This window comes from Orbilia oligospora (assembly GCF_000225545.1).
Source record: "Orbilia oligospora ATCC 24927 unplaced genomic scaffold scaffold00080, whole genome shotgun sequence".
NCBI classification, from domain to species: Eukaryota; Fungi; Ascomycota; class Orbiliomycetes; order Orbiliales; family Orbiliaceae; genus Orbilia; species Orbilia oligospora.
Window position 1 is genome coordinate 813,607 of NW_011645637.1, and position 14,689 is coordinate 828,295.

A 14,689-nucleotide genomic window follows, 5' to 3' on the forward strand; every position below is an offset into this window, starting at 1 on the left:
AGGTACAGTTTCCCTCAGGCCTGCGTCGACCCCTCTATATAAGCAACCTCTATTCATTCTCCATTTTCTTTCTTTCCCCACCCTCAACATCAACCTCCTCCAACCCGAAACCAAAACCATCACCAACCAACCTCACCTCTTTTCACCACCACCATCCCAAGACTAAATCATCACCACCACTTGCATTTGCACTGCCACTCAAGATAGTAAGTGTCTGACTGTATTACTAACAACTATTCTAATCCCTCCTGCTTCTCTTCTCGTGCTACTCCTAGCGTCTCTGCTGCTGCTTCTGCTCTTATTATTCCTCGTTGCTCCTGCTACGACTTCTCAACACCAGAAGCTAACATTTTGACGTGATACGAAGCTGTCCATTAGCAGAGCTCGAGCCGGCTCTCCATCCTCTGTAAGCAAACTTAGCCCACAGCAACGGCAATATTAATACTAACCAAGCTTTGAACTTAGATAATTTTGTGTCACGTAGCAACCACTACAGACACTTTTCTATATTTGACGCGTCCCAAAGTCCACACCATGCCTCCTTCTGCTCCCCGAAGACCATCACGCGGTGGGAGCGGCGGCAGCGGCGGCAAAGCCCGTCGAACCACCCCATCTGGTCAAAGTAACCCCGCGCCCTCCAATCCTCCTGTCCAAACCGACCCTATAACTCCCTCTGTTCCCGATGACTCGGAGAGGAGAACTCCCCCCCCAAATTCACGACTTCTCCCCAATCTCAGCCTCGACATTTTCAATGGAAGCAACCTTGAACGATCCCGCGCATTTGTCCAACGTTTTTGTGAAGGTCAAGTCAAGATTTCCAGTCCAGAAGTTGCAAGAAACTTCCTTCGTGCTGTTATTCGCCAATCTGGACAAGGAAATGCTCTAGAAACATGCATTTCTACCCTCGGCGACTCGGTACATGGGGTCTTCGCTATCGTCGAAGCTTTGAACCAGCATGAAAACCTTAAGGACATTTCATTCCTCAACAATTATGTCGGTCAGCTCTTTCTCTTCTTGACGTATCAAGTAGATACAAATGCTCCTGGTGCCGATGTAAACTCCTTTGATGATCACATCCGTCGTATCGTTGGTCGTATCGTCGAGGACAATGACATACTATTCGGGTATCTCATTAGGGCAGCTATACGTAACAGGCTCGGTTCGGATGCCATGGAAGGGCTTGCTCGCCTGATCATATGCTACTTGAACTTTGCTCCCAAAGTCCCTGATCATATTCAAGAAATCATCATCAATCGAAAATTCATTGGAAGATTGATGGCAGCCACACACGCTGGGGTTCAAAGCATCGGTACAACACTCAAGTATTGGTCGGACTGCGACAGCCAGCAAAGAACTGACCGCACCGGGAAATACGTTGCAGGTGGACGACACGATAACGACTTTAGGGACTATAGAAAGATCAAGATTATTCCTACATCGGACGAGTTCTCCTGCCTAGAACCTTCGTATCTTCCAAAATCTGCTGCTCCAGCAAATCAGAAAGGGGACTCTCGCGTTGGCCTCCACCTTGATACCCAATTCCGTCTTCTTCGCGAAGAGATGCTCAATGAAATCAGGGCCGATTACTATGACTGCATTGACGGCAAGGGAACTGGTACCAAGCCAAATAACACCTCAGAACGACCCAAACTCATACTTAAAAACCTTCAGTGGAATGATTGGGATTTTCAAGGAGCAAGGAAGCTCCGGAGGTTCGGGATCCGTCTTCTCCTTCCGGAGGGGTTCGGCAAATATGTCAACTTTGGAGGCAAAAACTACGACAAACTGTTAGCAGATGACCAGAGTTTCCCGTTCAAGAACAACCAGCTAGCCGTTCTGGTTGTCGATGATGAAATCGCTGGGTTTGGAAAGTTGGCACGAGATATCGAATCATTAAGGGGGCCAGCTCCCGCTATAATTTTCACGTTAGAAGATACTGATGTCGTTAGTCAGGTCATAAAGAAGCTTTGGGACGCCGTAGTGGCTCGCGACGAGGGGGAGCCAGACATCAAGCTAGTTTGTGTTGACAGCCCCGTCTACGCCCATGAGCCAATCTTAAAGAGGCTTCAGACGATGAGGGCTATACCTCTAGCAAAGGAGCTTCTTCATTTTGAAAAGGGCAAAGAGGTTGGGAAGACTTCATTTCATCTGGAAGAGTTAATCCCAAAAATCAATCCCGAGACTCCCCTAAAGGATCATGTAAGGGCGGGCACGGATTCAATCACAATGGATCGAGCACAGTGTGCAGCAATCAAGCGTGCTCTGCAGAATAAGGTGGCTTTGATTCAGGGCCCTCCTGGTAAGGAACCATCCTCCCATCCCCTAAATTTTGAACAAACGCTTATATTCCTAAACGCAGGCACTGGTAAGACAATGGTCGGAAATATCATTGCCAAACTCCTTTATCTCTACACCCCGGAGAGCATAGTTGTTATAACCCAACAGAACCACATCTGCGACGAGTTCCTTGAGAATCTGCTAGCGATGGGTGTGAGGACGGAGCATGTCGTTCGCCTTGGCAGTCAATATAGCGATGCCACACGTCCGGTTACCGTCAATGAACTTTCTGACGAATCGTATTTATTTAGCTCTGTCAAGAATGCTATGGACAGCATCAAAATTCATATCGATGCTGCTTGGAATCTAGTAAACCAAGCCATCCAAGAGCTCTTCGTTAAACCGATGACTTGGAAGCATATCCGCCAAATCGCCATCCGATACAATGAGGCAAATTTTCAAGAGCCGGAGGATCGCTTTGGTTATATCTCAGCCTTTACTGTTCCAGAAGATTGGGAGAAAGTGGTTTTAGAGGCTGATCCCAAATGCATAATTCTCACCAATGATGAGCTGTTCGAACTCTGGGCGGAGAATGCACGGTGCCCCACAGGCATGGAGAATTATTTGACTGAAGATGGTCGGGAGCTTTGGGACATGCCACCGGAAGACCGAGATATCCTTCTAGGCTGGTTCAGAGAAGCACTTGTCGCAGACCAGATCGCAGGCCTCGTGAGTGCAGTTACAAACTTCAATCACCAAGTTGACGAGTTCAACAGATGGAAAGATACCCGTCTCCGTTATCTTTTCAAGGAAAAACGAATTATAGCTGCCACTACCAATGGTGCTGCAAAATATCTTCCCATCATCGCTGATACAGCTCCGAAAATTTTGATTGTTGAAGAAGCTGCTCAGATCCTTGAATCTCACGTTCTCGCTGCGCTTCATGACAAAGTTGAACAGATCATCATGATTGGGGACCACAATCAGCTCCGCCCGCGCTGTGAAACTTGGGAGTTTCAGCATGATTCTGAAAGAGGTTATAACCTAGATATCTCACTATTTGAGCGTCTCGTCAAAGAAGGTTTTCCTTGCGATGTTCTTGAAACCCAACATCGTGCTCGCCCGGAGATTTCCCAAATTATCCGAACTTTGACCTATCCTAACCTTAAGGATCACAAATCGGTACATCGGCTTGACCGCGTCCGTGGTCTTCAGCGCAGTGTTACTTGGATGGCGCATCAGTATCAGGAATCTTCTGCAGACAAGCTAGTGACACGCAATACCAAAATGGCTAAGAAATCGAGCAAAATTAACGAATTTGAAGCTGATATGGTTGTTTCGCTTGTTCGCTATCTTGGGCTTCAGGGCTACGCTAATGATCATATTGTTGTAATTACACCATATCTCGCCCAAGTCGGCCTGATCACCAAGAAGATGAAGGAACGTGGAGAATGTGATGTCCTTCTATCTCAGGGAGATTATCATGAGCTCGTGAGAGCAGGTATTATCGAAGCTCGGGACCTCAAGGGCGTCAACAAATATATTGAAGTTTGCACGGTTGGTAAGTTTTATACTTGCTTCTTTGTTTGAAGTTAAACGAGAGGCTAATGTAGTTTAGATCAATTCCAAGGAAGTGATAGGGATATTGTTATTGTATCCACGGTTCGCTGCAACACCGAGCAGAAGGCTAGCTTCCTTCGTGCTCCGGAGCGAGCCAATGTCCTTCTTAGCCGCGCTAGGAAAGCTCTCGTCATCATTGGCGATTTATATAGCGTCACCGATCACGGCATTCCTGGTACTGACTCAATTTGGAGGAATGTCTTTACCCATTTCAAATCTGAGGGGCACATTTTCGATGGTATTCCAATCGTTTGTCAGAATCACCCCAAGCAGAAGCGCATCTGTAGAACTCCAGAAGAATTAGACTTTTACGCACCCGAAGGAAGGTGCAGACTCCTTTGGTAAGTTTAAATTTTAGTAAAAGTAATGGTTCCATCTTATTTTAGCAACTTCAGTACTGATCATAGTTTCCTTTAATAGTGAGTCTCCCTTGCCTTGCGGGAAGCACACTTGTTCGTTCTTCTGCCACGGCGGCCCGGATCACAGCCGTATGGAATGCACGGTAATGGAGAAGAAGACATGTTCGAAAGGCCACGAGTGGGACGATTTCTGCTGGCCAAAGGACCCCAAACCATGCGAGAAGTGTAGCATGCACGAAGCTCACTTTAAGTCCATGCAAGAGGAGGAAGAGGCTCGAAAAACCAAGGAGTTCGAGACCTCTTATGCGGCTGAGGTGAAATCCTTGAAACAGGCCGAAGAGGCCAACAAGAAAATGGAGGCCGAAAGGCAAGATAAGCTCAACTTCGTTAGGGAGCAGCGATTGATTGCTGAGAGAAAGATTGACCCGAAGCCAAGGCGAATGCCTCCTCCTATTAAGCCCTTTGGTGAAGCGGCTGAACTCCTGGCCAAGAAGGAGCGAGCAGAAAGAATGGCCACGGAGCTAGCAGCGCTTGATCATCGGATCTTAGAGGCAGAGAAGACTGCCTCACAACAAGCATCGCCAATGAATCTCGGGCTACGGCCGCTTAGAGTCGCTGACCTTGAGCAGAAATACAGTGGCGGTTCTTCCGTTGTTGAGGCTGGGCGTAATGCTTCTGAGGACTCTCAAGAGTCCATAATTCCCGCCAGGTTCCGCGTTCCTGGAATTCCAATCTCCAATCATCCGATTACTCTGGTCAGTTCTGGAGTTTTAGACAAGGGCAGTGACTCCGAGATTATGTTCGAAGTTAACATACAGGCTCCGAAACCCCGCCCACGAAAACGACTAACTGGTAGATCCGGTGACAACTCTTCTTTGGCGCAGACCCCTAATCGAGTCCAATCCGACCAGAGTTTTCCATCATCACCACCCATTAGGATCACTCCACTCGCCGATAATTCTAACCAATTCCAACAACTCGAAGCCACTCCACCGACCAACAGAGAACAGAGTCTTATTGAAGAGGCATCGGAAATGAATATCCTAGAATTTGTTGCCAAAAGATTGGTTGTGGAAGAACCACCGAGTTTCGTCAACGAAGTGCCACAGACGGAGAATTTCTCGACCACCATCGTTGATAGTACAACTGCCAATATCAATGGCTCAATTTTGGAGAGTGACATCAGCGAAATTCCAGCATCTAACGGAATCCTTCTTTCACCAAGCGCCCTCACAGATAGGGTAGATTCTTCCAAGTCCGCCCAGTCAGACAACATTGTTCTTCCAAAGGTCCCCGATGCTACAGAGACCGTCCCTACACCAACGATCCTAGATTCAAACTTCGCCAAATCCTCACGATCTTCCAAGGCTGGTTCTGTTTCTGTTTCCAGTACCTCAAACCCTCTCACAGTTCCCTTAACTCCTTTTGACGGTCCATTCCCATCTCCCAGCCGCGATGAATGGAAGCGTCACAAACTTTCCACGAAGGATAGCAATGCTGCACTGGACCAAATAATGGATATGATTGGCATGGAGCATGTCAAGGAGCAGGTCCTAGCCATCAAAGCCAAGGTCGACACTGTTCATCGCCAGGGAATTAACTTACGCGGTGAAAGATTCCATGTTGCCCTCCTCGGAAACCCTGGGACCGGGAAAACCACATTCGCAGGGTCGTATGCAAATTTTCTCAGAAGTGAAGGTGTTCTTGAAGGACTATCCTACGTTGAAACCACCGGCGCTCGGTTGGCTCACGATGGCATCAATGGCCTTCAAGACATATTTTCCCAGTTGCTCAACGCAAAAGGTGGGACTTTGTTTATTGACGAGGCTTATCAGCTTGTCACATCTGGGGCATTGGAAGGGAGGCAAGTTCTCGACTTCCTTCTCTCCGAAATGGAAAGGCACCTTGGGAAAATCATCGTTATTATCTCAGGCTATAACAAAGAGATGGAAAAGTTTTTCGAGCATAACCCTGGATTGCACTCAAGAATTCCTTATCGCATCCAATTTGAGGATTTCACCAACGAAGAACTGCTCTATATTCTTCAAGACACAATCAAGGGGAAATTTGGGGAAAGAATGAAGATAGAGGATGGATACAGTGGCTTGTATATGAGAATTACAGCCAAAAGACTTGGGAGAATGCGGGGCATGCATGGGTGTGGCAACGCAAGAGGGGTTCAGAATGCAGTGGCTAAGATTTTGGAACGTCAAGCTGCGCGTGTCACCAAAGAGCGAAAGCAAGGATTCGACGCAGATGATTTCCTCTTAACCAAAGAAGATGTGATCGGGCCTGCCCCGTCGCAAGCAGCTATGGAAAGCGAGACTTGGAAAGAGCTCCACCAGCTAATTGGGCTTGGTGCGGTGAAGCAGAGCGTTGTGGTCCTACTTAAACGAATGGAGAGCAACTACCAAAGAGAACTTGCCGAAGAGAAGCCCATTGATGTCTCCTTAAATCGTGTCTTTTTGGGAAGTCCCGGAACGGGAAAAACGAGTGTTGCTAAGATCTATGGCAAGATCCTTGCACAGTTAGGGCTTTTAAGCAGTGGAGAAGGTACGAACTGTTCCCTATCAGTAATTTCGAACGTGGCTAATACTTACTCTAACGACAGTTATCATGAAAACACCATCCGACTTCTTGGGTCGTGCCTTGGGTGAATCAGAAGCCAACACTAAGGCAATTCTTAACGCTTCTCGTGGAAAGGTCCTCATCATTGATGAAGCCTACATGTTTAATCCTAAGCTCAACGGTGCCGAAGATCCTTATAAATCGGCGGTTATTGATACTATTGTCAGCGAAGTTCAGAATGTTCCAGGAGATGACCAATGTGTCCTGCTCCTTGGCTACAAGGAAGACCTCGAGAAAATGTTCAACGCCGTCAACCCCGGCCTAAGTCGACGATTCCCAATTTCTGATGGCTTCGTTTTCGAAGATTTCACCGATATCGAGCTCTCTAAAATCTTGGACCTTAAACTCCGGCTTGCAGAAATTCATGCAACTCCGGAATCGCGTGAGGTTGCAATCCGAAAAATCGGCCAAAGACGTCAAAAAGTCAATTTTGGAAACGCCGGTGAGGTTGAAAATCTGCTTACTGTCGCCAAGGAACGGATGCTCAAACGACATGTTGATGGTGGAGATTTTGCTGCCGAACTTCTCCCTACCGACTTTGATCCAGACCATGACCGTGGAAACCGTACCGACCCAGGTCTTGCAGATCTCTTCAAGGACCTAATCGGAGTAGAAGACGTGATACGCCGCTTCGAAGAGTATCAGATGTCATCTATGGTTATGCGAGGACGCGGAGTCGATCCCAAAGATCATATCCCTTTGTTATTCATCTTCAAGGGCCCTCCAGGTACTGGAAAAACAACAACCGCCAGAAAAATGGGGCAAATTTTTTACAATATGGGATTCCTTGCCTCCAACGAAGTCATTGAATGTTCAGCCTCAGACCTCGTCGCTGAATATGTTGGACAAACAGCCCATCGAACACGTAAAAAGCTTGAGCAAGGTCTCGGAAAGGTTTTGTTCATCGATGAAGCGTACAGACTCCAGGACAATCAGTACGGCATCGAAGCGTCAAATGAGCTCGTGGATGCGGTCACAAAGCCAAATTTTATGGGTAACCTAGTTATTATTCTTGCCGGCTACGACGACGGTATAGATAATCTTTTAGCGCTCAATGTGGGCCTAGCTAGTAGATTTTCAGAGGTCATCGAATTTCCGGATGTCAACTACCATACGGCTATCGAAATCGTTAAGACCGAAGTTAAGAAGGCCGGAGTCGATATTCCAAGCTTTGATGACAAAGATAGCGACCAGTACGCCGAAATTCTTGAACTGCTCAAAGAGATCTCTGAGACTAGAGGATGGGGGCACGCTCGAGATGCTCAAAACCTAGCCAAGGGTATGACAAACAAGGCATATCGAAGTGTCAAGAGTCTTCACGATTCAGTTGCTATCACTCACGAAATAGCCGTCAGCGTCTTGGTTGACATGTTGAAGCAACGCAAGGGCAGAGCTTTTGTTTTGCCAGTCTTCAAGTCAAAACCTGCCTTGCCACCTCCAAAGGTTCAATACGCTGAGCCCGTGGAGGCTCCTCAAGTCAAAGTCAACATTGAAATCGAGAAGGCTCCAGAAGCTGCAGAGCTCACCGAGATCGAAAAGCCAGTTCCTGCAGAGTCGGTCATTAAGACTATTACTAAGACCGAACCAGTTATTGATGAAGCCGTCATATGCGAGCTAGTTGCCGAACCGGTTGCTAAAAGAGGACGGAAACGCAGTAGCCCTAAGAAAGCTAACGGCAAAGCAATAGCTCAAACTTCTTCCGAAGATACCAGCGGCCGCGAACGAGGCACCACAGATCAAAACTGGGAAGCTCTCTCCCAATCCCGAACAATCGAGGAGGCCCGAATTACACAGCACAAGAGACGACAATCTGAACTTCGCCAAAGCTTGGAAATCGCCCAACGCGAAAAACTAGATGCGGGAGCCAAATACACCACCATAAAACTTCAGTATTTCGGGAAAAGAGCACCTGTCTTCAAGCAGAGAATTGAAGCCGCGAAATTAAAGGAAGCTGAAGCTCAGGAAACGTTCTCTAAAATTGAAAAAGAGATGGAAGATATTGCTCAGGACGAAAAGGTCAGAGAAGCACGTGAGAAGATTAACATGACCAAGTTGGATAAAATGGGGCTGTGCCCTAAGAAGTACCACTGGATCAAGATGAATGACGGTTATCGATGTGCTGGAGGTGAGCATTCTATCACCAACGAAGAATTGAATGCATATTCATTTTAAGGTGGTGAAACCTGTTTTCATTTCTGTTCATTTCTGTTTCACTGCGTTTGCTTCTTAACATGCTTTTCTTTTTCTGCTTTCTCATAAAAGAACTCGTATTTTTTTTTGTTTCAGCATGGGGTTATGGGAAATTTTTCTGTTCCGTTTTTCATTTATTAATTTGTACTAGAAATGGGATTCAAAGCATTTGAGGAGGATAAAATAAAGTCAAGCTATCAACCATTAGGGGAAGGGCTAAACATGCATATAAGCCCTTTCCTTTGGCACTCGATAGGCTTGGCAAATGGGGGGTTTTAATAAAGCTTTCAAATTTCGTTTCGTCATTTATTCTGTCTTTCGCTCTTTCTTCTATTTTCACTGTGCTATCGTATGTTCTTTGAAAATAAGCCTGATAGATAATAGCTACATCATAGACTTCGTGGATATATATTGTTCATTTCCGTAAAGATTCATGGGATTCTGCGCGACACCGTGAGACCAGTACCAAGTATCTGGTACTTGTAACCACTGTACAGCTGTATCTATCCATGGCTTTAACAAGTTACCTTGATGTTATTGACTGATAAGTCCTAGGTACTTTGGGCACACTAAGAGTTCCCGAACGACCTTCTATTCTCCAATTAATTTCCAACTTTGTGTGTTGTTGTGGTATTCTCGATAGCTACAGACCCACGGGAGCATGGCGGCTGGTCCATAGCAGAGCGCAGTTCTCTTCCGATATAATTCGATTCAAAGCCGTCAGCCCGGTCTAGTCACATGTACACATAGCATTCGGTGCACATATTAATGCCAAACTAACCTAACATAAAACCTTCCATCTACACGGAGGATTAACCAAATCGTAAATTGTATGAAACTACAGCAGGAGTTAATTCTCAACCGGACCTCCGACATCAATAATAAATTCGAGATCTAACCGTCAAAAAATGCCGAGTTTGTACGCCATCCCCTACTACTCCAAATACTTGGGTGTCGCCACTTCCGGAATTCTCACGGGTAATTACCTATTAACCACATATAAATTTTTTAAATCAAAAAAGCAACATCTAACATGATTATAAACCACCATCAGGAATCCTTCTGACCTATTCAACGACCTTTACCCCCCTCCTCCTCGCCAGCCCAGACCACTCCATAATCCTCCGCCAATTTCACGCACTCCAAGCTTCTTCCAAAAAGACAATAACTCGTCTATCGCTCTCCTCCTCTCTCTTCTTCTTCACAGCATCTTATCTCCGGGTCACGAAATCTTGGCCATCGACGATTAGATGTTGGATTGCGGGAGCCTTGGCAATAAGTGTTATTCCATATAGTTGGTTGATTATGAAAAGAACTGAGAGAAAGTTGGAGACATTATATGAAGAGGAGCTTGAACAGAAGGTAAATGCGACGAAAGAGGGACAGGTGGTAGTTAGGGGAGAAGTTCGAGCATTAGTTGATTGGTGGGGAGTTAAAAACTTGGGGAGGGTAGGTGCAGCTGCCGCCGCCTTTTTAGTGGGAATCGAGACAGTCAGAAGGTGGTAGTTTTCGATATATTACCTTCAGATTAGTAGCCGGAGGTCGATATATATCAGAGCCAATAGTTTATATATACTATCTATAATATGCAGTATAGACATAACAGCATTAATTTTAATACGATCACCTAATTCGTCTTTTTTGTATCCTCGACTTTAGCCCCAACCCTCGTATACCCCTCTAACCAATGTAAAACACCCACGAAGCCCACAATCTCCGCCATAAACACACCAGCTATCCACCATTCCTCCGCCGGTGCTGCGAAGAAGCTAAAGTGTGCTTGTATAACTGCTGCAAACAATATTACTCCAAAATATCCATAGGTCAGATCTTTCTTCTCCAGTACCCTCACACCCCCCTGTGAGTTTTTCTCGTTAGAAGAAGAAGAAGCGGTAATATTAGGCTGCCCTCTCTTTTGCTCATACTCCTCAGGTGGATAAACAGTTCTAGCGTGGAACAATATCGCAAATACAAAGATCCCAAAGTCGGATGTAAACGTCCCCCATGGATAATCCAGCAGTGGGACGGTAGCGTCACGTTTCCAAATCGGTTTTGTATATTCTCTTCCCGCCCCAGATTCATCCCGGGAGATCGCGATGTCCAGCGGGAGATGGGATAGCGTCGCAAGGACTAATGTGGCTAGTGATATTAATGGGAGCCGGTATAGTAAGGTAATTGTCACCGCAAAAGCTAAAGCGATTGCAAGCTGGCCAAAGGTGCTGTGAGTGTAAGGGTATGAGGCGTGGTACGGTAGACAGTCTGTCGAGGAGCCTGTTAAAGTGTATCCCGAAATAGTGACAGTTGATGGGACGGAGTGGTTGTGGCTAGATTCAAGGCCTATGTCGTGTCAACTTTCCACCCTATTGTACGATGTAAGGTATTTAAGATATCAATAGGGAACTCACCTGCGATATTCAAAGCGAAAAACAAGAAATCTGGAAGGGCGCCGGCGAAGGCTAATGCCCATAGCGGAGTTGACGGGGCGAAACGAGCGAGAAGGAGGGCTTTTGTAGCACGGTAATCAGTTTATGCTTGAACAAATAAAGGAAGACCAAAGAAAGGCAGCTAGGATGGCAACCTATTGCAGTATTGTACAAATGGAAACAAGCAGTGTACTTACAAGGAGCAAAATGTGCCACCCACATTATATCATTCGACTTGGCGCAAAAATTCCCACTAATCGTTAATTTTTTGTAGATACCAGGAACAGTATATGCGATAAGACGAAAATTTCGAAGTCCGGGTCTGGTTCTTTGGAAGTGTGGTTTTTTGTGTGTTGGTAGCACTGATGTCGAACTCACGTGACACTTTTGGATGATAAAACGGTTTTTGCACAATCTGCGGAGTCGATAAGTTTTGGATTAAAAGATGTGCTGGAGTCAGGTGATTCCAAAAATGCTAAAATCAGCTTTTTTGGACCAGAATTAAGTAATGCGGGGGCGATTTTGTGGATTTTGGTGTCGTTTTGGTGTCGTTGCTAGTGCTACCTACGGAGTATTCGCAGTGCACAAATAGGCCGATAAATACTTTATATTTCTTATAAAACTAGATTATTCCCACGAAAAACACAAAAAAGCAGGATGAAAAAAAAAAAAGGAGAATGCGGGCATAAGGGAATAAATTCTTACAGCCTACCTTTCTCCCCCATTTCCTTTGCTTTCGCTTTATATAGAAAATCCAGAGACTTAGTCTTTGCTTGGGTCCTAAAGTGGGTAGGCAGCCTGTCAATTAATGGCCAGAAACATTGACATCAGCGCACCACAGTGTCGCATGCCCACATGCCCGTCTTGGGGTTCTATGATTGGGTGGAGTTGGAGTCAAGCTTTTTCGAAGCCCGGCTCGCACGGGCTGGGCATTTCTTCTTCTTCCTCATGGCCTCTCCCAGGAAGAAAATCGCAAGGCCTAACTAAGCTAGGGTCCCTCGTGTTCCGGACAATCCGGCTACCTGATTATGGGGCCTCTCTAAAAAATTTCTTTCCAGGGGTTTTAATCGTATAGTTGTCACGTTCCTCGCTGTGGGCGCGAAGCTAATCATTAATCGGACAGCAATTAATACCAAAGGAGTTCGTGCATGGCTGTCAATCGATCTACAACGCAGAAAATACAACATGGGTGCCTGCAAACTATGCCGCCAATTCATAGCTACAATTTGACAAAGTCCCAATTCAAGCGGTTCAGCTAGCTAGCTAGCTAGCGACCCCAATATGCATATCATCAGGATGCATCGGTGCAGGCAATTCGTAAGCCCCTTCCCTAATAGCCCTCGGATTATATGTATCCAGCTCCTCCCTCCCCTCAAGTGGGACCTCCTCACTCCTCCTCTTCTTCAAATCCGAGAACCGTTCCTCCTCCCTCAAATAGTCCTCCCCAGCTCTATATTCCCCAGCTGGTAATTCTACCCTATCCCATTCCATTATCGCGCAGTCTTCCCTCCTATTCCCCTTTTTCTTCCTCTTCCTCCTAAAAAACAACACCCCGAGAGAAGCTATTATTAAAATAATAGCCCCAGCTATAGAAGCTCCAACTATTACACCAGTACCTGGGCCTCTATTTCCCTGTAATGAATGAGAATTGGACGTGAGAGACGAAGGGGTCGACTCGACACTTTCGATATCCGTCCCAAATGGCCCCCCAAAGGGAACTATAGAGCGGGAGATAGCATTGGGTTTCGAAATTGCTATGGCTGTTACATTCTCTTCCGAGTTGAGGAGTACGTACGCCGATCTTGAATTCAATACACCCGGAATATTAGCTATACGTATATATACCACAATCCCAAAATTTAAACCAGGGAATGATTTTGATTCACGACTTATACTAAATACCTCCAAAAGGGGGCCCCGAGTACATACGAAAGCTCATACCCCTCCAAAACATACCGTCCATCATTCGGCTGTATTGCCAGAACACACCTCTTACCCATTCCGGAACCCCCACTCGCGGGAACTTCTATCGGCGTCACCAAATGATTAAAGGGTACATCTATCGCCACTCCCTCGAATGTAAATTGTATCACCCATGACGGATTAAACTTGGTGTCACACAGGACAGTATATACCACAAAGGATCTTCCGCCAGGTCGAAGATCAAAGGTAGCTACCGGGAAGGCGGAGATTATGTTGTAGATTATCGGTTGAGGAAGCCAGAGGAAACTATTTTTAACCAGAATACATCAGGTATGGAGTTTTATGTGAGGTTAAAGGCAATAAAGTACTTACCTAGTATCAACTGCCAAAAATGCCCAACCCTCCGACCCTCCCGTCCCAAACTTTTCCTCTCTTCCCGTCTTGACCATAACTTCAGGGCTCCTCACCACACCCACCATACCCCCGCCTTTCAATCTTTTCAACTTTCCCAAATATTTCTCTTTATCAACACCACCAATAACTATTTCCCCAGATCTCGACTCATCAGGGTTAGAAATATCATAAAAGCTTATATATCTTCCAAATACTTTCTTCTGTTGGAGGAGGGAATCGAGATAACTTGGATGGTTTCTCGAACGGTTTATAGAACTAATCCCTAGACCGAGGGTTGGAGAGAGGTTTCGAAAAGTGGTGGCGAGGCCAAATGTATGGAGTATCGTAGTTGTAGAAGTTGAGAGGGTGGTAGAGGTCCAATAGCCTTGTGCCTTGAAGGATAATATCATCAACTCTGGAACGAAAATTGCGATATTGGGGGGGCGTTTATACAGTAGAGTTTGAATTGTATCGGAAGCTGAATTTATCATCTCGAGAGACATCTGCGGGAGGGTTATCTACCACCGCAATAAATATATTAATATGTTAGTTCACTACGTAAGAACCAAGATTAATACCAATTCCGCCAAACTGCTCCTAAAACTGTATTCAAACTCTAGGGAGTACCAGTATGACGAATGAAAAACACGAGGGGAGAAAACTAACAATACTTCAAACCCTCCTCACCACACCCGTCTCCATTCACCCCATTATCACACGCCGCCGTTCGATTTCTCGAATCCGGCAACTGCGGTACCCATGTCACTTGTTGAAATGTCACCGCAAGTTCTATCTTTTGTCTATCTAAATATTTCACTCCTCTTCAGTTTTCCAGGCCCTCCTCGTAACATTTTTCGAGACAATGGGGTGGGGATT

General features: G+C 45.9%; 4 protein-coding genes across 4 annotated transcripts; 2 read left to right on the forward strand and 2 right to left on the reverse strand.

Moving 5' to 3' along the window:
- Positions 1–534: 534 nt before the first annotated feature.
- On the forward strand, positions 535–9,056 carry AOL_s00080g228 (uncharacterized protein; the record flags this gene model as incomplete). Its single annotated transcript, XM_011124603.1, has 4 exons — positions 535–3,838; positions 3,896–4,238; positions 4,318–6,809; positions 6,868–9,056. 4 exons carry the CDS (start codon positions 535–537, stop codon positions 9,054–9,056), a joined length of 8,328 nt encoding a protein of 2,775 aa, XP_011122905.1.
- Positions 9,057–9,982: 926 nt separating this feature from the next.
- AOL_s00080g229 (uncharacterized protein) lies at positions 9,983–10,580 on the forward strand (the record flags this gene model as incomplete). The annotated part of the gene is made up of 2 exons (XM_011124604.1): positions 9,983–10,052; positions 10,129–10,580. The coding sequence occupies 2 exons, from the start codon at positions 9,983–9,985 to the stop codon at positions 10,578–10,580; spliced, it is 522 nt and encodes a 173-aa protein (XP_011122906.1).
- A 121-nt stretch (positions 10,581–10,701) lies between these two features.
- On the reverse strand, positions 10,702–11,719 carry AOL_s00080g230 (uncharacterized protein; the record flags this gene model as incomplete). The annotated part of the gene is made up of 3 exons (XM_011124605.1): positions 10,702–11,411; positions 11,480–11,578; positions 11,695–11,719. The coding sequence occupies 3 exons, from the start codon at positions 11,717–11,719 to the stop codon at positions 10,702–10,704; spliced, it is 834 nt and encodes a 277-aa protein (XP_011122907.1).
- Positions 11,720–12,760: 1,041 nt separating this feature from the next.
- On the reverse strand, positions 12,761–14,316 carry AOL_s00080g231 (uncharacterized protein; the record flags this gene model as incomplete). The annotated part of the gene is made up of 3 exons (XM_011124606.1): positions 12,761–13,298; positions 13,427–13,726; positions 13,793–14,316. 3 exons carry the CDS (start codon positions 14,314–14,316, stop codon positions 12,761–12,763), a joined length of 1,362 nt encoding a protein of 453 aa, XP_011122908.1.
- Between the last annotated feature and the right edge of the window lie 373 nt (positions 14,317–14,689).